Here is a 23,817-nt window from a genome sequence, read left to right as displayed (position 1 = left end):
TGATAGTGATCAATACACCAAAAAAACATGGATACTACACTTTTACCACAATAAAACCATGGTTAATTTTCTTAAGGGCAGACGTATAGAAACATTTTCTTTATGAATACGCCTAAAGGAAACGTGTGACATAATTTTAAGTTGCTAAAAGTATGGAGCTAGAAGAGTCTCAATAAAGATAAATGCACACATTACATTCACATATGCACACACAGGATTCATACATACACACGCAGGATACACAAATGCACACAAAATTCACAAATGCACACACAAAATTTAAGAAGCACAGAAGATTCAGAAATGCACACAAAATTCAGAAATGCACGCAAAATTCATAAATACACAACCAATTCAGAAATGCAAACAACATTTACAAATGCACTCAAGATTCACAAATGCACAGGACAAGATTCAGAAATGTATTTCTGATGCACACAAATATATCTTGATTTACAAACTGTTTTTGGTCTGTGAACTTTACTGCATTTGATGCCTTTTTTTAAACAGAGAATGATCTGCAACCAATTAGATATCTCCCTTGTTTTAGCCAATCACAAGAACGCACCCTACGTGGGGGATTGTTTACTTATAAGCCAATCACATGACCTTTAAGCTGGTTTGCCAACCGCCAATTAAACCGAAGAAGAAGAAGTTTACACAGCGTGATATGCACGTGGTGCGGGCGCGAGCTCACGTTAGCGCGGTGAAGTTCTGCCTGTCAGTTGGTTGGCATTTGTGTGTCGAGCCAAGTCAGGGGAGTCTCAAAATTCACACACAAATGCAGTAAAGTTCACAGACCAAAACAGTTTGTAAATCAAGATATATTTGTGTGTGCATCAGAAATACATTTCTGAATCTTGTCCTGTGCATTTGTAAATGTTGTTTGCATTTCTGAATTGGTTGTGTATTTATGAATTTTGTGTGCATTTCTGAATTTTGTGTACATTTGTGAATCTTCTGTGCTTTTTAAATTTTGTGTGTGCATTTGTGAATTTTGTGCGCATTTGTGTATCCTGTGTGTGTATTTATGAATCCTGTGTGTGCATATGTGAATGTAGTGTGTGCATTTATCTTTATTGAGACTCTTCTAGCTCCATATAAAAGGGAAGACAACTAAATATGAATAATGTCAGAAAAAATAACTTTATTGTGCCAAAATTACAAAAGAAGAAAGATCATTCGGTGTAATCTATAAAAAACTATGAAGTACTCTTGAATCATTCATAAACCATTTTATACCATGCCATAACAGTATTATGTTGTTGCGCTTCAAAATATGTAAATAACACAGAAAATGAGCAACAGAGCGCGAGAGGACTGTGTATTTTATTTATATAAGGCACTTAATTTGAGCCAATCAGACAAAGAGGTGGAAAAACACCTATTTCAGTTTGAAGACGCCCCAAAATTGGGAAAAACCACTTTTTGTTCCGCAGAGACCTGCTTTTCTAAAAAAATTATGATGTATGGCTTCTCAGGGCTACCGTACTTATTTGCTTGGATGGTTAAAAATGCCTAATCCCACCCCAAAATTGAGAAATGCCCCCTTTTTGGAGATCTATACTTCCCAGGAGAAGATCGCAGCGAGTAGCAATAAGCATCACTTCCAATGATCCAATAACTTCTGCATGGACAAAATCAAGTCCCGCCCCACATTTTTTCTAATTTCAGAAGATCTTTCACTCAGATATTCGTCACGATGCAGAAAAGACCTATGGTTACTTTAACATTGGTCAATGTATATATACATGCTTCCATCGCTTTGCTGTTGTCCTGCTTTAAAAATATTGCAAAGAACAGAATGAATTGTTTTTAAAAATACAACTAAATCTTTAATACACTTTCAGAGATAAAGGTCAAATGTTCAAAGCTGTGATTGGAACAGTACCCTTTAAAGAGGTTCTAATTTAGGTACTTATACATTTCATACTAATATGAACCTTTGCAGTACTAATAAACACTCTTTGTTACACAAAAGTACCTCTGGGGTAGGTGTACCCCACAAAAGTACCTTCAGGTAGGTGTACATTGGACCATTTTGACCATTTTTGTGTATACACTTGGGAAATCCGTGAGTTATTACATATTAGAAAAATACAAGACAATCCAAAAAATTATAAACAGCATTCCATCTTTATTTAAGTGAGACAATGATAGACATTATTATTAATTTAATAATGTGATTGTCAAGTATCTGAATTGACTTGAGAGAGTCATTTTTCAATGAGAGATTTAGGTGAGAGCAGGAAGATCCCCGGCAAAAGGCACATTTGTTTAGTTGACAAACAGACATGGACACAAAACAACGAGCATCATTTGTTAACATTATAACTACCTCACAGACGTGAAATCATTTATTTTTGTGCTCGAGGCAGACATGAACTCCAGTGCATGTCCTGCTGTATTAAACAATTACTTACAGTTTAAAATGGTAAAAATTGAATAAGCAGCCATTTGTTTTGTCCACACATCAAGCTCATGCAGACATATATTTCTTCAAAATCTAAACCCAAATCCAAAGCGGACGGCGTCATTTAAAATCAAGAAGCGGTGCTGAGCAGCGATCAGTTTACAACATCAAAGATGTCACTGAAGATCAAACACTGACAAAAACACAAAAGGAATGCGCTGTGATGCGCTGAAGGATGGAAACATAAAATAAAACTAGATTAAACTAAAATCGACACACAAAACCAAAACCCCCCCACCAAAAAACCCATACACAATGCAAGGCAGGGTGCCAAAAAATCTGCATTTAAATTCAAGCCAAACCACATGAAATACTTTACACTGATAACTACGCTCATAAAAATAAAGGTGCTTAGATGGTTCTTCACAGCAATACCATTTCTTTCAAACGTTTTTTTATGATCTAAATAACATTTATTCACTACAAACAACCTTTATTGAAGCAGAAAGGTTTCTTTATGGAACCTGGTGGGCTCTTCTATGCCATCGTGAAGCACCTTCATATTTTAAAGTGTATACTGCTCACTGTAATAACAAAGTTGGTTCAACTTAAAAAATTAAGTTAGATGGTTGCCTTAAAATTTTAAGGCATCCAGGTAAATTACTTTAAGTTAAACCAACAAATCTTTTTTTACAATGGCTTGTACAGAAAATCATACTAATAGTGTTCTGCTGAGCATGATAAGGTGCTCTGCATTTATGGTAAACATGTGTATATTACAAGACAAATTGTATCCACACAATATTAGGTTAATCTTTCTCTCCTACCTTAAAGGAAAACACCACCGTTTTTCAATATTTTACTATGTTCTTACCTCAACTTAGATGAATTAATACATACCAATCTTTTTCAATGCGTGCACTTAATCTTTGTACAGCGCGTAGTGAATGTGTTAGCATTTAGCCTAGCCCCATTCATTCCTTAGGATCCAAACAGGAATGAATTTAGAAGCCACCAAACACTTACATGTTTTCCCTATTTAAAGACTGTTACATGAATAGTTACACGAGTAAGTATGGGGGCACAAAATAAAACTTTAGTTTGGAGCCATAGGAATGAATGGGGCTAGGCTAACACATTCAAGAAGCGCTGTACAAAGATTAAAAGTGCACACATTATACAAAGATAGGAATGTATTAATTCATCTAAATTGAGGTAAGAACATAGTAAAAAATTGAAAACTGTGGTGTTTTCCTTTAAGGGTCTTTCAAAAATCCTGTACATGGAGAACATTTGGAAAGTTTCAATGCCTTGATGAATTTGCAGCTGAACTGAGACTGAACTCCAGGCACATCATTCACTCGTGTCAACATCATTCACGGCAGGAGACACTGTGAGGTGCCAGACGTGAATTAGGGATGCTGAAATGCCAAATGTGAGGTGCTACGATCTGAGCTGATCTCAGGCTGAGATTTGGAAGACTAAAATAAGGAAGATTTATTGTCCACTTGTCTTGCTTGATGAATATTACTACTGTGAATAATAAAATATTTGCTGTACATTTGTTTTTTTCCAAACTACAGTATAAGATCCCCAATCTGTATGTAACGACTATCACATTAGCATTCAACCTTAACAGCAGCAATTCTTTTGAAGTAATGCCAAAACTATATTTGGTCCCTTTTAGACACAAAATTAAATTAACTTCAATTACAGCTAATATCATTGTTTTCCCAATTAAAACAAAAACATGGCTTGACGAAGAAAATCGCATTTGTATTCAGTTCTTGGTTTCATTGAGGACAATATTAGCCGTGACAAACATCAGACAGAACGTTGCCCACACTACAACAAACCAAACCCAGAAACTGTGTCTGAAAGGAGATCTGTGCTTATTAATAACATCCCTTCCAAACACAGGTTCGAGATGGCGGCGACTCAAGTACACAAGGAAGGCCGGGATGATGTACTGAATGCCCGTGCCGGCGTACGCCCCGGTGATGCCCACCAGTGACTCCAGATCATGGGTACAGAAAGCCACGATAATGGGTGGAACTATAGTGATGAGAGGAAAAACGATACGATCCACCACCCATGGATATGTACCTCCATCCCGGTGAAAAAGAGTTTTCCAGTTATTGCGCAGCGTGACGGCTATTATGGGAAAGTTGGTGCTGATAGTGAAGACGGGGAACAGGCCCAGGAAATAGCGCAAAAAAGGAATGCCCAGAACGTCACAGTTATCGGTGAAGTTTAACGTGTACATGTCACGTAACAACGAGCTGTCGAAGCAAAATATAGCGGTGAAGGACAGCAGGCTGTAAAAGCACAGAATAAGGATGTAGTCGGTGATGACCAAGGCGCTCATTCGCTTTTTGTTAGAGATGGGCGTCACGAGGGAGGGCAGGGAATGCTGGCACATGAACGAGTAGACGCAAACCCCGAAGAGGTTGGGCACGCCTGCGATCTGTGCCACGGGTGGATGGCCTTCACCGTGACCCTTGCCAATGCGGATTAAAGCCAGGATAATCATCATGGTAAACGCTGAAATACACAGAGAAAAAATACATTATAAACATAAATAATTCAGATGAATTATCTTTTTTTAAATAATTCAGATGAATTATCAGATTACAGGTGTATAGTGTTTCATTTGCATGCTCTGAGGTGATTATACATGAAAATGGTTAAAAACAGTGGCTTTAGCGCCACTTAATCAGGAAGTGATGATTTTGCTCTCTTCAGCTCACTTGATGGAAACGCTGCTTTAATTGCAAATGTTTAAGACGATATTCAGATTATGCATAAGTTTAATACAGAACTTCGAATGGAAACAAAGCTAAGTAGACATCTCTAGAGTAGACTACAATAGATTTGCTCATTTATCCAGTCTGGAATAAAAGATATTGACTACACATTAACTCCGCTAACAGAGTAGTTTGTCAGGCCTGTTTTCGATTAAATGTGTGGACAATAGAAATGTGCGCTGTGTTAATTTGTCTAAGACCAGTTGTAAAGCTCTGCTCTGCTGCAGGCCAACACTGTATCAAACAAGAAACATCCATCAGAGGATTTACATTATTATCACTAAACACTGTGTGTAATAGATGTCTGATAGAAACAGCCACAGGACAGAAAGAGTTTCAAGTATTTCTATTAAAGCTGCTAAGTCCTTTTTTAATTATATAACTTGTATAAAAAAAATAAAACGCATGTCTGTCCTCATTTCTAATCTGATCAATGTCTGTGATCAATGCAGAACAGGGTTAGACTGTATAAGATGTAATGGGCTGATAGAAAATGCTGAGCTGGTTAGAATGGACCAATAACTCCTTCAGCTCATGTAAATGCATAGACAACAAGCTGAATGATAGCGAACACAAAGAGCTGATAGCAAAAACCCCAACTGCCTACTTCATCTCAATCAGCTATTGAATGTTTATAGAGAGCAACTTTCCATCTGGTCCAACACAAACATACTTTAGACCATCTGCATTAAAAGAATAGTTGACACAAAAACGATCAGTGTTAAAGGAAAAATTGATTGGATCCTTTTGAATACACAAAAAATGCTGGGTTATTTTTAACCCAGTGTTCGGTGAAAACCGCGGTGGTGCAGCGTCATCACAGTGGTGAAGTGTGACCCGCTGTAGTGTGTCTTCAAAGTTCGTGTGATGGCAAACGGCCAGTAGACTGAAAGTTAATGCACATTTGCAAGGGGGGGGGGGGGGGGGGGGTGCGCAAATGATATCACTGATGGTTTGGGAGCAGAACAATAAGGCAAGATATTCTTTCATGGTCAAGGTTGTGAAAAAGTATCAATGCACGCTACCAGTACACCATTAGAATACATTTTTAGCGTGGCTGGAAACATTATAACCCCAATAATGTTCCTTACTTAAACTGTGTGTTGTGTCACGGATGGATGTGCTACAATAAACAAGCACATAAGCGCAGATCCTGTACATTTTTATATTTCAAAATATATGTATGCATTATATATAAGACTATATGTTTGGTAAAGCACACCAATGGTAATGCACCAATAATATGTCCTACTTGTATGCACTCTTTGGGTACAAAGGTGTTTTTGAAAGGGTACCACGCCAATAACAGCTTTTGCAACCTTTTTTCTGAGGGTGTATATACTGTTCAAACATTGCACAATACTGAAAAGTATCAATACAAATTAAGAGCTTGGTTCCAAAACACGATAAACGCCTTTTTTTTTTATGAGTTACTGCCAAAAGCAGTATTGTATCTGGTCAGTATTAAAAATTAAATTCTTAATTGTACGCAAAATCCAATATCCGCCGTGTTATTTTGTCATCTTTTCTCCCTTTTTCCCAAATAGTGATAAACGGCACTCCTCCTTTTTTGCAGAATGCAATAAATCCGCTCAAAAAATCACAGCGCACCATTCCACGCATTGTAAACAACACAGAATCCTAGTTTTCCTCATCTACTTTGTACTTCGTGATCAACAAACTAACAAAACCAAAATAATACTTTGATGGCATTGATAAACCTGTGGTGGTTTTCTGTGATGGGAAAGAAACGTTATCAAAATCTAATAATTTACGTGAGAGGCACTCGAGAGATGGAAAAATGCCGGACTAATTTTTTTTACAGCTGATCGCTTTAAAAAAGGTTCAGCGATGACGTCCCAAGTATAACAGCAGCAATGAAAGTGTTCTTAATATGACAAAGTAAGTGTTTTGATTAATGTTTATTTTTTAATCAGTGTATACCACTAGTCAACTAAATACATATAACATGGCAAAGATGAATGCACATTTATAGATTGATTCAATAGATTTATAGAAATCTTTGATAATCAAATTATGGATTTTAATTTTTTATATTTTTATAACCTAAAGATGCTACGCAAAAGTTTGTTTAGTATTTTTCATCGTGTCAATTTATTGTCACACATTTTTACCAAAATTAGTCAAATTGGATTTATTGCGTTTTAGAACCAAACTCTTCAAATAATCACCTATACTAACATGCATTTACTGTAAAGTCGCAAAAAAGCTAAATCCATGATGACCACGAATGTATACATAAAGTACATACACATATTCATTCTATTATTTACATTCGCCCCGCGAATGAAAATCTCACCTGTTTTACAAAATCATAACAGCTGAAGTAGAGGACAAACATGGTCATATATATTTATGGAACTGAAATCACTGGAGGAAACTTTAGAGACAGCTAATGTAACCACTAGAAACCGTAGAGGACACAGCCACGAATGGACCGCAGCTGAAGTCGAGATGCTAAGCTACAGTCACAACTATAGAAGTCTTTAAAAGCATCCAACCAAGGAAAAAACTCAAGGGCACACTTAATCCAAATACTCCTGACATCTCACGACACAACTCAAGTCACTGTACAGATGCTTAACCTTCAGCTCAGAGGCCTTTGCTGTTTAGGGATGAGATGTGTTTCCGTCCAAGCACACATGGCAAAACGATTCATCAAACAAGCATCAATTCCCTCAGTGTCTCACTGAGGGCCAAAGAAAATGCCACTGGTACCTCTGTCATACAGTCTAATTCATCTTGATATGAAGAGCTCAGATGCAAAACCCTCCAAGTGCATCTGACATGTTTTCTTGTAAATGCAAATTTTTTACGAGACTCTCAATGGATCCTGCTAACAAACCGCAAGTTTTGAATGAGCATTTGGTTAATATCATCATCTCATTTTTGACCGAAGTGAGGCTTAGCTTTTGCATCTGAGCTTGATGCCAAGCGGGGAAAGGAGGATAAAATGGACCAATTCAAAGCAAACGTTTGGGAAACATAATGACGTACTTTAATATTTTCATTGGTTCTGGAACAACCTTTCTAACAATTAATCAGATATTAGGTTTACTGTATTTTCCAGACTGTAAGTCGCTCTGGAGACTTGAAGACAAAAAAACATATAAGTCGCAGTAGACTATTAGTCGCTAAACAATAACACACACAGGTGTTCGTACATTCACGTAACAAACAGTTATTACACGATACACAATTGCATGCTGAACATACCTGGAAGGTTGAATAGGCTAAATCAGTGGTCACCAACTTTTTTACGCCCAAGATCCCCAACCTAGGCCTTGATGAAAGGCAAGATCTACTAGGGGTGCGACGAGATCTCGCCAGATTAAATGTGTTTCGCGATATTACATGTGTCTCGCGAGATTTCTTGTGAAGGTGCTGGCCGTTTCTCAAATAAAAGACTGCATCCTTCAGAGGTCGCATTTTTAAACTGCATTTACTTTATCACTGTCTTATTAGAGACTATTAACAATTATAAAGTTTACTAATTATTTAGATAATCGCAAATTGTGTAATATGCTCACGACTTGCGAATGTAATGCTCAATTAATGATCTGAAATAAACCTTGATGACGTATGCAGCCTGCATATGTGACCTCCGAAGGATGCAGCTTTCTGTTTGACCCTTTTACAGTGCATGCATTATATTTGTCTTTTACTGCGTTTGCTTTATTGTTTAGGCTTCAAATAATGTTAGTTTGGGAACTCGTGTGAAGTCTGAGACGCGTTGTGTTTGTCTGTTGATCAGTGTCAGATGTGAAGTCTCGGCAGATTAAACCCTCACACAGAGTTTACATGATTTAATGTCTGCATGTTCTTGCACAAAAAATGACAGTGGCTGTATCATTTCTAGTGTAAAGAAATGGACATATTAAATATTAATATGGATTTAAACATTGTTTGACTAAAAATAAGCGTTTCTCTCCGTCTAAAGTGAAAGTGAAGACAGCGTCCGCGAGACGAGTCCTCTATCGCCCCCTGCAGGCATTTGTTATAATACATACATAATGCTTTTTATTTATAGGCCACAAAATGTTGCTTAATGTAACTTGGTTTTAATACTTTATTTGAACCAATTATTATTGCATCTTCGTTATTATGTAATTTTAAATGCTACTGCTCACCTGGGTCTATTTTTATTACCCCAAAATAACAAATTACTTCATTATCAGTTAGCAAAAAAATTGTTAGGGACAGTCCTTGATTAGTTAAAACATTTAAAAATAATGTGATTTCAGTTTCTTATTCATTTATTTTATCATTGAGGGTTTCTTAAAAAGTATAAAAATATCGTCTCGTCTCGTTCTCGTGAACCCAATCTCGTGTTTCGTCTCGTCTCGTGGATTAAGTGTCTCGTCACACCCCTAAGATCTACCCATCAAAGGGCCCAGACTGAACCTCCAACTTGAGGCGTTTTATTTATGCTAATGAATACTCCACCATATGCAAACCTTAGCAAAACTTATTTGTGGCGCGCTATGCTAATCCTTCTAGTCACTGTTTAAGTTCAGAGATAAGAAAAATGGTATCTAGTGGTCGGGATGTAAACTTCAAACAAAACAACGGCCATTAATCTGATTTTTTTTGTAAACTTTCGAATTGGAGTGGGCTCGATACAGTGTTGCCAAACAAAATGACACGATACTTACATCACATGTATCAATTTTTTAATACACGCCAAATATTTTCTTTTGGCAAACAAATGACTGGCTATTCAGAAACAAGAAATCAACAACATTCACCATTATTCATTTCTTTAGTCTTCATCTGATTCAGTTTAAATGAATGGAGCCATGTGAAAGGGAAATATAAAGGGTACACACGTATCCCCAATCAGCCTAAACTTAATTTTCTACCTGATATTTAAAAGAAGTAATTAAAGTTAAGCAAAACTCATTAAGGAGACAAATGTGACCATCAACATTCAGCCTAAGAAAGTGCAAAACAACTTGATCATTCAACGCGATTCACATCCTGAGTAAATCCACACCAGGCACAGCAGCCATGGCTATTATATCCAATGCAGAGCAATTGATGATGTTCTGCAGGCCAAAGCAAATGAGCGAGAGATTTTATGGTCTGTTAAGAAGAGTCGTGTATGACACTTTGAGGCTTGTCCATATTGCAAGCCCTGCTAAATGAGAGGCACCAATGCATTTTCCTTCAGAGCAATTTTCAGGCTCTCTGAGCTGAACCATTGCCCGGGGTATTCATTAAGGCACAGCTATATTTCAGAATACCTTTAAACTAAACTGCGGTGGAATATCCCGAGGCAGTTCTTTTTAAGACCTAACCTCTTTGTATCTGACCTGTAAAAACACCATAAAGTCCAGTTCCCAATAGAGGTTAACAGTGAACGACCCATAACGTTTAAATACTGGTAAAATCCTGAATGGATGCTGGAAGCCTTGTGTTCATCATGGAGGTCTGTTGGTATCTAAACCAAGATGCCTTATCTGTCAAGTATCTTGATTTTGGACACCTGACAATGCCATGTTGTCATCTGAAAAACAAATCATATTCTGAGACTATCAACCAGTCTATGTAGAAGCAACGTGAGATAAAGTCATTAATCTCCTCAGAGTAATCACAAGCTATTTGTTCCTTCCTCAACATTCACGCCAAATTTGAATTAAAGCCACAACCTTACTGATTCACTTCGCTGTTAATGTCAAAAGCTGATAAATGTTCTCTACTTCAACGCTGAGAGAAAAGCAGGTGATATTTTCCATTTAAATTACCCAAGCAATAAAACAGCTTTTAAATAATGCATGTGAAGACCCACGGCTCTGCATACGAGATGCCATGAATGTGTTTCTGGTAAACAAGTCTCGTCATGCATTTCACGCAAGCGAATGTAAAGAGCTGCGGTCTGCGAGACTGCTGAGCTTTTATATTTTTTCCGCAAGAATGAAGGGACAAAGGAGAAAAATGAACGACAAACCAGTAACTATGAACATTAGTCAGTAATAACTTAGCGTCAGGTTATCGTTGTTGTTAAGGTCATTACTGAGTGCCGTTTTCCCAGAATGTAAGGTCTTGGCAAAATGATGGGTAGTGGGTGGCATTGAGGCTGAAACACGGAGTGGCTCCCATGACGCCGACTGAACCGAGCCCCACTTACCACATCTCATTTGACAAAAGAGCGACCACGGTCTCTCCCCTAGTGCATTACAGGTGAATGGAGACACACAAGGGACGTGCCTGCTTGTCCTGCTGTCTGATGTGAGTAATGACTAGGAGCAAAGAGAATCATGGGAAACGGACGCTACTGAAAAGGGTGGATGAAAAACTGTTGATAGGCGACTTGTGTGCTCTGAAACATTTCTTTAAAAATCAGTATAAGATAAAGTAACAGTTCATCCATAAATCACCTTTAGCCAAAAACCTGGTGGATGTCCTCAGAAGACTTGCATATAATATAATAAAGATGGTATGGCAAAGAGCATGATCACTATAATAACCTGTCAACAAAGTTCACCCTTGTACCTAAAGCAGGAGTGCCTAAGCTCGGTCCTGAAAGGGTTAACCCTAATCAAACTCTGCAGTACACTGGCCTGCCAGGACCGAGTTTGGGCACCCCTGAACTAAAGGGTGCAGTACAAATTTTATAATAAATTAATGAATGTCATTAAAGGGGGAGTTCAACGGTATTTCATGCAATCTGACTTATTAACACAGTTTAAGAATCGTTTCCTCAGGCTAAACATAGGCAAAGTTTAAAAAAAGCAGAGTATTCCTGTGCCAAATGCACTTCACCAGGTTTCGTACAAGTTTCAGAATTTTTTCGATTACAGGAACTGCTGACGTTTCAGGGGTACGCTATTGAGAGTGAGTCGTCACGTGTCGATTTGGGCGGGGTCTGAGCCGGTCGGCCATGACGGTAGGAGACGCTATCGGTTGCCAAGGGCAACTTCACAGAGGCGCGACTTCCAGCACTCTTTAATTTATTATTTTGGCAGGACAGAGACGGATCTACAAATACGATAAAGAAAAGGAATAAAGCAATGCAAAAGATAAGGTGAAAGAAAAGGGACCTTATAGGAACACGCTCACATTGCCAACATTCAGAAAGTGGGAGGGGCTTTGTACCATGACAACAATGAGTTGCATGCAGTAAGACCTTTGTATTATTATTCACCTTGATACTGTAATTGCTGGTTAACAGACTGTACATTGAAGTTATGAATGTTTTATAACTTACTGTGAAGCAGCTGCGATGGCGATATGTCTTGCAATATGTCTTTCTTAGAGAAATTCTATTTTTATTTCGTCGCTGCCCAATGAAACTCACGTATGTCCAAAACGGTTACTTTTCAGGAAGTGAAAAAAACACTGTATTTGAAAAGCAGTTGAATGTAGCGTTGTCATACTTGGTACGGCATCTTTACATGTAACCATATTCTTGCCACATTTGACCAAAATTGAGTTTAAATGGACATACGTGCGTATTTTACAGTAACGGCGCATTCACACAGGGCGTAAGCGTTGACGCTTGGTGACGTCAAGCGTTGGCGAACTGAATTGTGGATTCGTCGGCGCCGCGTCAGTGCCGTTGCTTGCGGCAGAAGTTGAACATTTCTCAACTTTTCAAGCGTCAACGCGTGCGTCAGCCAATCATATCGCCTTATGCAAATAACCTAGGCAGAGCCAGCCAAGTACGTTTATAGAAGACCGGAGCTTGTGTTGAGGCCACAGTGATTGGCTGTTGGCCACGCTTCAGACAAGCCTTCCGTTAAGCGTTAACGCTTACGCCCCATGTGAATGTACCGTGATGGCGCATTCACACGGGGCGTCAGCGTTATCGCTTCCAATTCAATTTTAAAGGCGGAGTCCATGATGTTTAAAAGCCAATGTTGATATTTGAAATCACCTAAACAAACACGCCCCTACCCCAATAGAATCTGGACCTTCTGTTGATAGACCCGCCCCACACATATGCAACCCGGCATTTCATTTGATTTGATTGGCTATAAGTGTGTTTTGGTAGTCGGCCCGTCTCCTTTTCCAAAACATTTTTCAAACATCGTGGACTCCGCCTTTAATGGGTGATGTCATGCGTTGCTGAACTGAATTCTGGATCTGTCGGCGCCGCGTCAGTGCCGTTGCTCGCGGAAGAAGTTGAACATTTCTCAACTTTTCAAGCGGCAACGCGTGCGTCAGCCAATCAGATTGCCTTATGCAAATAACCTAGGCAGAGCCAGCCAATTAGGTTTATGGAAGAACGGAGCATGTGTAGCGGCCACTGTGATTGGCCACGCTTCAGACAAGCCTTCCGTTAAGCGATAACGCTTACGCCCCGTGTGAATGCACCGTAACGGTGGTCAATACGCGTTCTTCCGATCATTAATTAGAATGGCCAAGTCATGTTTCATATTGACAGATGAATATGCTTAGTTTATTAAATAGCCTACGTCTTAGTTTATTAAATACGCTTAGTTTATTTAATATTAATTATAAATTTATAAAAATGTCTCTTGCAAACTATGAAGGGACAATGAATCAATACACCAACATGGTAATGCTAGACAGATACTTTGTTTGCACAGTCCTACCGTAATTTTGTCACTCCTAGACGTACGTGGCGAAAGTCATTGTCTCACCAGGCTATGTTTATTTGGCTATCCAGTGCTGAGCCTCGACGAAACTTCACGAGACCGGCGAGATGCTTCCACAGGGTGGGAGATACGCGGCGTGATTGACACCAAATGGATATACGTGAAAATCAGATGACATGATTTCACAAAATTTCATTGGCCATTTAGATATGTGAAGCATACTGTATACGGAAATGAACCTGGACATTCAATCCGTCGAAAAATCTCAAAATCAGCAAAATGGACATACGTGGTTTTCATCGGACAGCGACGATTTGCTTTTATTTTTATCATTTAAATATGTAATGAAAAAAACAAGTAATGCATATTCTAAAGATGTAATTAAATCTAATTCAGGCTAAAAATAAACCTATGCTATACATGTGACAAACGACTAGTAATGTGTGACCATAACCCAGTACTTTGATTTATTAAATATATTTATATTAATTTCATAAATCCAACCACCCCAAACTCTCTTTGCTTTCTCTTTGACATGAACAAAGCTGAATGCACTTAAATATTACATTACTGCAATACTTGTGAAGATGACCCCCTTTAAAAGGGATTTATTAACATTGTGAGAGGTGTAGACTTTATACAATAATATGTATAGTATAATAACGATACATAGTGTAGGTCTTAAGATGATAAAGTTGATAGGTTTGTGTAGAAGCAGTAAAAGTGCCTATCTTTCTATTCCTCTCTTGCAGATTAAAAGAGCTTAATCCGTCATTATTTCAGATTCATATACTCTATATAAAGTATATAGATCCAGCTTACATAATGACTGTTTGACCGTTTGAGCTATAATTGCTCGTTCAGTGAAATGGGCTTGGCATTAACATTGGTTATTTGCTACCATCTTTGTAGCAAACATTTTAGATAGAAAAAGACGGTTCATTAATAATAATATTTTTAAAATGGGAGAAAGAAAGTGCAGCGCGTGGCCATGACCAGTTTTCCTCTGCTACTGTTTTGGTCGGTAAGTTCTCATCAGAAATAAATGCCAGCCTCTCTAACTACCAGTCTATAGTGAGTTAAACTTGGCGTATGTGTTCCATTAACACAGGCAGGGTTGTTTTTTATACTAATTACGAACTGCTAAGCATCAGACTACATCAGGGGCTCATGAATCACTGTGTGCTTTAACAGACACATTTGAAAAGGGCATCTAATGAGAATTACACAAAACAACTACAACCCCTCACTACAACTACAAACCCTCACTACTGCTAGATATTATATTATAAGACGTTTAAATTTATTAATGACTTCAAACCTTCATGTTAAACAAAATTAGGCATATGGACACATTTGTTAAGAGAGGTGGAATGTTACAAACAGTTTCAAGTCATTGGTAAAATTTGAACGTCTCAACGTCTAAAATTCATCAGGAAGCATTATCAAATAATTACTTCAGCCCTCTAGAGGTTCAAAACGCCAGGAGGAAAATGTAAACCGAGAAAAGATAAGATGAGAGCACATCAAGAAGAAAGACTACAGGGCAACCATTTTGATCTATTACTGTAACAAAGACACTGCAATGCAAAAAAGCCTGTGGCAATATGGACCAGTGACGTCTGCTTCATGAGTCACCAGTCACACATAATATATACATTGTACAAACAAGTCCGTATTGATTCTGATGTCTAACAGAGCAAGACCATTCTGGATAAACAGCATGAGAAATAACTGCACTGCTGTGAAGTTCATCCAGCAGGTTGTTGCTGAAGCAGGCAGGTTTCCGGTTATATTGCCATTTAATAGCCTGGTTAGCCAGACCTACATCAAGATGTAAGGTCTGGCAACTCTTCACACAAACGGCTCAATGCAAGGGGCGGGATATAAGGTTGTCCCTCAAAATGCCTCTGCACGCAATAGGATAGCACATCTTTCTTGCTTAAAAAGGACTTCAGTAGGGTTTATTTGCTCTTCTCTCAAAGAAAAACATAAGTCTAAGTCCTCCAGAGTTGCGGCCAAAGCCGCTTCAAAAGAAAGCTGTTCGCCAGCAGCAGCAGCCATTCTCTGTTTTCAAGTAGGAACCGTTGCAGCTCTGTCGTCATCATGTTAAGCCCGCCCCACAGACGCTACACACGATGTGATTGGCCTGACCAAATTTTGGTTTTTGGACCGGTTAAGTGTATTGTGAGTGCCTAGACTAAACCCTGGCAGCAAATATATTTTGCGGCCGCTAGGGTGCGTCTAGATTTCTAGGCTAGCCATTTAATGGAAAGTACATTACGAAACCGATGGCAGAAATCTGAGTGTATGTTCGAACCAGAACATCCACAGACTCTCATCACATTCCTTTATACACTGAGGGCCCTATTTTAAAGATCTAAGCACATGGTCTAAATCGCACAATGCACTGTCTAAAAGGGTGGGTCCGAATCTACTTTTGCTTATTTAACAATGTTGGGGCACCTAGTGCACAGTCTAAAAGAGTTGTTCCTATTCTCATAACGAGTAATGGGTGTGTTTTGGGCGTTACGTGCAATAAACCAATGAAAGTCTCAGCTCTCATCCCCTTTAAAAGCCAGTTGCACTCGTACCATGCCGATTCTCTATTTAGATGGCAGAATTTGTAAACTGAAAAACTAAGCAGAGGAAGAAGACCATCAGTTTAAGACTGATGTTAAGCATTAAGCGTAATATAGTCACTATTGACAGCTTTCTTCTATGAGATGAAGTGTTACATTAATACACAAAGCTTAACATCCGTTTCACTGCCCCATCCAGCTTCAATTCAAGATAAACCCTACGTCTGTGGAGCTTTCAGGAAATAAAACCATTTGCCCGATTCCATTCTGAATGTTTAGCCAATGGAGAGCTTAGGACTACCAAAGCGACATCAATGATTCTCATTCTCCTCTCATCGTGAATAAAAATATTGAAAAAATCCCGAGTTTTTATTGGTGCATTGTTTGTTTACACATGTCCACAGAAGTGGCGATTCACTTGCTTATGGTTTGCACAGCAGGTAAGGATGGGCTATTTTATTTTGGTCGTGTTGTCTGGTAAGTGACTGCCCAATCACGCCTGAGACGGCCTGTCTGGGCTGTCAGGTTGAGGTATGAGAGAGAGAAAAGGCAGAGATGTAGAGCGAGACAGTGTTATGATGAACGGACCCTAGCTACCAAACGAGGGGAACAACGTACTAACAATGATGGTGATCTCATAAGTGGCAGATTTGGAAGAAAAAATAAATACATAAAAAGCAAATTGTCTAATGGGGACACAATGAAAAAAAAACACATCGACAGCATTTTGGCAGGTTATGGTTGAAGAAGACTGTAGTTGTGCCACAGAGTATTATATATTACAAATGCTTTGTTTGTACAAGCTTAAATTCTTTGTGCTCTTGTCATGCACTGACATTTTACGGCTTTTACATTTCAAGCCATTTTACAGCTTTAAACCCGAAAGATGCAATTTGAATTTATAGTCAAAATGTTACGTTTTACTCAATTCTTTAAGCAAAAAGAAAAACACAAACAAGATAGAAAAGAAAGCACAATAAAAATAAGCCTACTTACCAATCCACCTCATAACAGAGGTGAGGATCTGGAGGTATTTGGTCTTCTGTGCATTGAAAAAGGTGAAGGGCCCCATAAGTAAAGTGAAGATGCCCTAAGATAAGGTGAAGACAGAAAGACAAGTCAATGAAATCGTAAAACCTTTCAAAGATGCAGCATTGTACAATGATGAACTTTCTGGAGTACGTTCATCTCCAAAACTGTATGGTATTACACAGTAGATAATTTTACATGAACCCTGAGGATGACAATCCAATTGTAATACTTTATACATTTTATACAGAAAGTTCCCTTCTAGTTAAGTACAGATAATGTGGTTGAAATAATCTGGTGGAGTGTGTACGACAAATTATGTTTTGCTTTACTTCATAATGCTACACATCACACGTAATGTTCTCATCAATATATCACAGCGTCGATCATTCACAAGAACTAGACAGTCTAGAATAAAAACAAGCCGTTTAGATATTAAAATAAAAAAGCATGTATACCTGCATGTAAACCCTTACATTTTGTTTATTTAAGCAGACTGTTTAATCATAGTTATGTTTTATGACAGCACTGTCTATATATTTTTTATATCCCTCAATTATGAGCTCTACAGGACAGCTGGAACAAAAGATGGCCTGTTACATATTTTGACATACTCATTGTGAGAACTAAAAAGTGCACAATGAGACCAGGACCAGACTAGAGCAAAGAAGGTCTAAACTGAATCAATTATAATTTAATGATTAATAAAATCTGATTAATGGTCCAAGACAGAGATTAACGCAGTCAATCACAATGAACTGTCGAACACTAGTCATCTTCCATTAAAGAGTGAATTACACATCGCATGGCCCTAAGTGACATTGGCCATATTTCATCTTGAAAGGTGAGGGGTGTCTGGATTTTTGTATATTCAGATAGGCTGAGTTAACAGTTCATCGTGAAACCTGAACATCTGTCCAGATAAAAGAGCTGACAGAGAGTCTGGCCTACAGCAACACGGAGAGAAAGAACAAAAGAACTGATTCATGTGCTGCTCCGATACCAGAGCTATAATAGGAAATTTAACAATATTTCTGAAAGTCAAAATGAGTACGAAAAGTATAGACGAGGTGTTGTTTTGCACTTGTGTGATAATTGAGAAGTCATGCGGAGATACAGATCTGAGGATAATCCAAATATATTTGATTGTTGAAACACTCTTCTATCCATCAGAAAAATAAATGAATGCAAATTATAAATAGTTGACAAAACAAAACCCTGATACCTTGTAAAAAGTATACAACTCTCAAGGTCACACCAGCAGAACCCTCTAAGAAACCTCTAGGCACCTGTAAAAGAGTCTTTAATATAATTTTAATGTACTACCATACAGGAAACGCTTTGAGGCATTCACATGTGTTGTAAAAATGAAAGACTCTTTTTAAAGATACCAAGCTTCTTTCACAGTGGGACGTTTATTTTCACAACATGAGGTTGATATGACTAGTAATTAAAAGCTAGCGTATTTACTTAAGAATTATGTTTTAAAGAATGTTTGTAATCAAGCAGATCTGGGGCACCACTGACTAAAAATAATACTATGGATACTACAGATCTGTTTGGTTATTAACATTTTTCAAAATATCTTTGTGTTCAGCAGAACAAAGAAATGTATACAAGTTTGGAACAACTTCAGGATAAATTTTTGGGTGAACTATCCCTTTAAAGTAACTGTTTCCCCACCATTGACGAGTTATCCGTCAATGAAGAGAAAACACTTCCCTGCCAATGACGATTATTTACAGGCAATCCATAATACCGCTATTGTCCACCAGGTGCTGCTCTTACGCAATTTATAAAACATGGAAGTATCACCCTAGGGCAAACAGCTGCATGTCCGTGTATGTTTTGAGGATCGCTCTGAATCTGATCTCTATCAAAGGTCTTTCACAAAAATTGAATTACCTCAGCTTTTTGCTCAAAATTTGGTGTTTTTGAAGAAACCTACGCATATTTGAGAGGTGATAAAAGAAAACTAATAAAGGTAGGATGAAACATTTATTTTTTGTTTGAAAGCAGAGAGTCTGTTCTTTAATTTTACATATTGTATGTTTATATATTTAAAGAAGAACATTTTCTGGAATGCATTAAACCAGGGGTGTCCAAAGTCGGTCCTGAGTCCTGCAGAGTTTAGCTAAAACTTCCCTCAATACACCTGCCTCAAAGTATCTTGTCTGCCTAGTAAGACCTTGATTAGCTGGATCAGGTGTGTTTGATTAGGGTTGGAACAAAACTCTGCAGAGACACCGGCCCTCCAGGAGCATGAGTGGACACCCCTGCATTAAACTGTTGTGAAAATAATGAAAAATGCTGGCGCTGGCTGGAAACTAAAAAAAAAAAAAACGCTGGTGGGGAAAGAGTTAAAGTAATTAATTTAAGAAAATATAGAAAATTATTTAAGAAAATTATTTTGTTGTGGTTACTTCCTAAAATAATTAAATCACCATATATAACAGCTGATATAAACCAGGCATTTTTATTTATTAAGGAATTAGCATGTAAGATTTAAAGTGCCCATATTGGGAAAAACTCTTTTCTGGGTTTTGGGGTGTTCTTTTGTGTCTCTGGTGCTTCCACACGCATACAAACTTGAAAGAAAATCCATCCATGCTGTTTTGAGTAAGATACAGGTTTCTGAATGTTCTCTGCCTTGAGTCTCAGATTGCACCGCTTTCAAAATCAGCTCCGTTGTGACGTAACTAGCCTTTTCGTCACATTCTGTTTGAATTTATCCGCCAACCACCCAACTCGCAGGTCTGCACCCACCAGGTAGCTACAGAGGACAGAGCAGTCACTTCGCTGATATATCCTCTATACTGTTATTATGGCTCACGGAAATAACAGTGCTATTTGGATATTATGTATTATACTCCCACCTACTTAAAAAAAAAAAAACGTTTTAACACGTGTTTATGTGTTCACAGGAACCTAAAGTGTAATCTCATATACAGTGTGTTACGACGCAAATAGTCCTCAGATTGTAGGCGATATTATACTATTACAAGACGTTCATGCGAAATCTGATGTAAACAACAGACTATGTATCTATATTTCACGGATTATACGCATTTGTGGACAAAAATGGTCATTGGATGTATTTTAATGGACTTATATAGATTATTCACACTTCTGAAACAGACTGGATTCGATTCGCGATCGTTATATCAACATAAAGGTAAGTTGTTACGTTTATATTTTGCATGTTGTCATCTGGACTTATGTCACAAAGTACAACATTTATGATGCTAGACCAGTGGTTTTCAAACCCTGGGTCGCGACCCTCTGGTGGGTCGCGGAAATTAAAAACTGGGTCGCCACTCGCCAGAAAGATTTCAAAAAAATGTTACTAAAATAATTTATTCAATTTTATTATAAAAACTATAATAATTACAACACACTTGAATAAAAGCACAGTAAAATATCTTTTAAATACACTAAATAAAAAAAATACTCCACCACTGTGTCACATGACCCATGTGCGTGCGCAGCTTACTGTATTAAATTCATAGACAGCAGATTAAATTGCGCGCGGGGTCACAGCCATTTTTTAAATGATGCAAGGGGAAATAAAAACTCCTAAATAAAAATAAAAATGTGTTTGGTCTGATTTAACAAAATATATATTTTGTATGTATTTGATTGGTTTGTCGAAAGTGAGCGCGGAAATGTTTAGTTGTTTGCTAAGCAAAGCGCCACCGTTACGACACGGTTGAGTTTTGCGGTAAGACTGACACGTTATGGTTCTGCTGTTATCTTTGAACTATTTTCGCTGCTGAAACCACAAAAACAGTCAACATTGCGTCTAAAATGTAAGTGGCTTAATATTAATTTTTTGTTTAGTGAACTGTCATGAAATCTGTCACATTTTCAACCGTGATGTGATGCTGCTTAACTGTATCATGTTATTAAAAACTTCACATTTTTACCGCAGTATGTTTAACCCACTTTGTCAGTGTTAACTCACTTTGTGTTTGCTGCACTTATTTGTTTAACTTAGCGTTATTACATTATGCCCTTTTGGTTGTCATTGAGACTAAAGGATGCAGAATAATTAGCGTGTTTTGGTGATTGTTATTGGCGTTTTAATCTAACGTTACTTGTCCCTGATAAGCGGACAAGCATTGATGTCGAGCCCTGCGACGTGTTTTTAGACTGCTTCAGTATAAGCTAGGTCCAATCTTTAAGACTCCTCCGTTGTGTTGCGTATGTCAGTTCTTCCTCGTTTTTTGCCCATTTTCATAATTAATGATATTATGAATTGCAGTGAGTTTGATCTCATTTGTGCCCCCTGAAAAAATGAAATGCCCATCCGTGAATTTGTGTCTGGCGTCGGGTCTGCTCATTAGGTAATACATACAGATGCGCGCGTGCACGTTTCACCGGGCTCACTCCACTATGACGGCTTTCGGCCCCGCCCTGCTTCATGCTACTAAGGGGGGGGGGGTAGAGTGTGGGTCGCATAATTTTTATTTTTTTAAATTAGGGTCGCTCCTAAAAAAGTTTGAAAACCACTGTGCTAGACCATCTGTATCTCAAAACAGAGACCATACATTGATGCTAAATCCGTAAGTTATACCTTTTAAACAATGTATAGTAATGCTAATATTATTCAAGTTTGTAGACAGTAGGCTATAAATTGTTAGCTGAAAAAAAACTGACATCATCCCGCCCACAAATTGATGCACGTCGAGTGGGTGAACTTGTGTGTGTGTTTTAGCAGTCATTTGCCATTGAGAACGACGAGGTGGCTAACCGCTATGCTAGTTAGTTTGCAGCGTGGTTTCTCCTGCAAAGCCAGTGACCAGCTACTGTACTTTTCGTTTTACAATTCTACATGAACTTACTAAGTAATAGTGTTTTGCCAAACTAACCAAGACCGGGCCTTATCGACCCTGCTTTTCTGACGAAGCTAACGTACCCCCAAGTCTCTTATCACTTTCTCAAGATACGGTCCGGACCTCCCGCTAGCTTCTAGCATGCTGTCCACAAGCAGTATACATCCCCCGCCGGGTCTTAATTTCTGTAATTTGCGAAAATAATGCATTTGAAAATGTTTTATAACGGGAATATGTTAGTATTGTCCAGGGAAAACGGGTGTATTGTTGAGACTGCTACATCACAATTTACTCTGGAATCATTATGTTCATGAGTTTCTTCTCCTGGAATGTACTTATTAGTGATACTTTTTTGCTTGATTTGTCTGTTGGCAATACATAAACCGTTAATAATAATATATAATACATAAAAATAATAATACAGTCTGTACTGCTTGCGATATCATGACATTAGTAGTGGGGCGTGATCAAAGGAGCAGCAGCTCATAAATATGTAATGACCATCTCAAAACGGCACAATCTGAAATGCACTGAAACAGAGGCTACTAGAGATGGGTAACAATCTTTTCCTACAAGCTACTGCGAGCAAACAACTTTTGAAACTAGTTTTATGGAACTCATACACCTATTTAACTTGTGGAAAAGCAGTCATAAGATGGGCACTTTAATAAATTATCGATCTTTGGTAAAAACTCCAGCATTAGCTATCTCACTCACACTGTACGTCTTACATCCTCAAATGGCCATAAAATGCCAAACGTAACCCCACATAGAAATTGAAACCAAAAAAGAGATTCTTTATGGGCCTAACGTAACATATCACCCAATCTCATGTCTGATGACCGAGCGTGCTGAAGCACCATATCTAGAGCTTGACTTATAACATATGCTACAGTTTCCGATATGAAATGGGATGCTGGCAGGATGGACACTTGACAGACGCTCCTCTACGCAAGTTTACGCTTATCCATTGCTCTTTTTAAAAAATTGTAGAGAAAATGGTGCAACATTGGCATGTTGGTGATGCATGCAAGCCTGGAAAGCCAAACAGGAAGAATGTTGGGCGTGGATGGCAGTAAAGGGTGAAAAGGAGAGACAGGGCCAGGCAGGAAGAGCAGCAGGGCACTGAGTGACTCAGACATGACATGGAAACAAAGAGAAAGACACTGTAAAACTATCATAAAATCAACCAAATTAAAACATGAAGAAAGAATAAAAACTGCGTCAAGGTCAAGTAAAAAGTATTCTCAACATAGCCCTGCAGGTTTTGTTTTTATTTCTTCTTTCTCAGGCTGTAAGTTGTGGTCAGTGGAGCATTTGGCATCTTTTGGATGACTGTAATCTTTCAAAGCTATATCAGATAACAAATTGAGCAATATGGAGTTCATTCAAATCCAACAACTTACTGAAAATAGAAAATGCAATACAGGTGAATGAGCTTGACGACAGATCAAGACTCGTGCTCACATCAATAAGTGAAATGAAACCACCAATGACAATGACAATGATATTTGCCAGCAGATGATGCGAATATTGTTTCAGCACAACGTGTCAAATTCAGGCTGA

The 23,817-nt window shown here is 38.2% G+C and overlaps 1 protein-coding gene across 1 annotated transcript in view; it reads right to left on the bottom strand.

Moving 5' to 3' along the window:
- Positions 1-2,117: 2,117 nt before the first annotated feature.
- The window catches only part of tmem104 (transmembrane protein 104), a 46,081-nt gene continuing 24,381 nt past the window's right edge, over positions 2,118-23,817 (bottom strand). Inside the window, exons 9-10 of the mRNA XM_065277943.2 lie at positions 17,384-17,477; positions 2,118-4,957 (exon numbers count right to left, since the gene is read on the bottom strand). Of these exons, the coding sequence (XP_065134015.1) occupies positions 4,194-4,957; positions 17,384-17,477 (858 nt within the window). The 3' untranslated portion in view covers positions 2,118-4,193. The remainder of the gene's footprint in view (positions 4,958-17,383; positions 17,478-23,817) is intronic.

The sequence above is a fragment of the Paramisgurnus dabryanus genome, chromosome 3 (assembly GCF_030506205.2).
Source record: "Paramisgurnus dabryanus chromosome 3, PD_genome_1.1, whole genome shotgun sequence".
NCBI classification, from domain to species: Eukaryota; Metazoa; Chordata; class Actinopteri; order Cypriniformes; family Cobitidae; genus Paramisgurnus; species Paramisgurnus dabryanus.
Note: the sequence above shows the minus strand (reverse complement) of the source record. Positions and strands in the feature narration are given on the sequence as shown.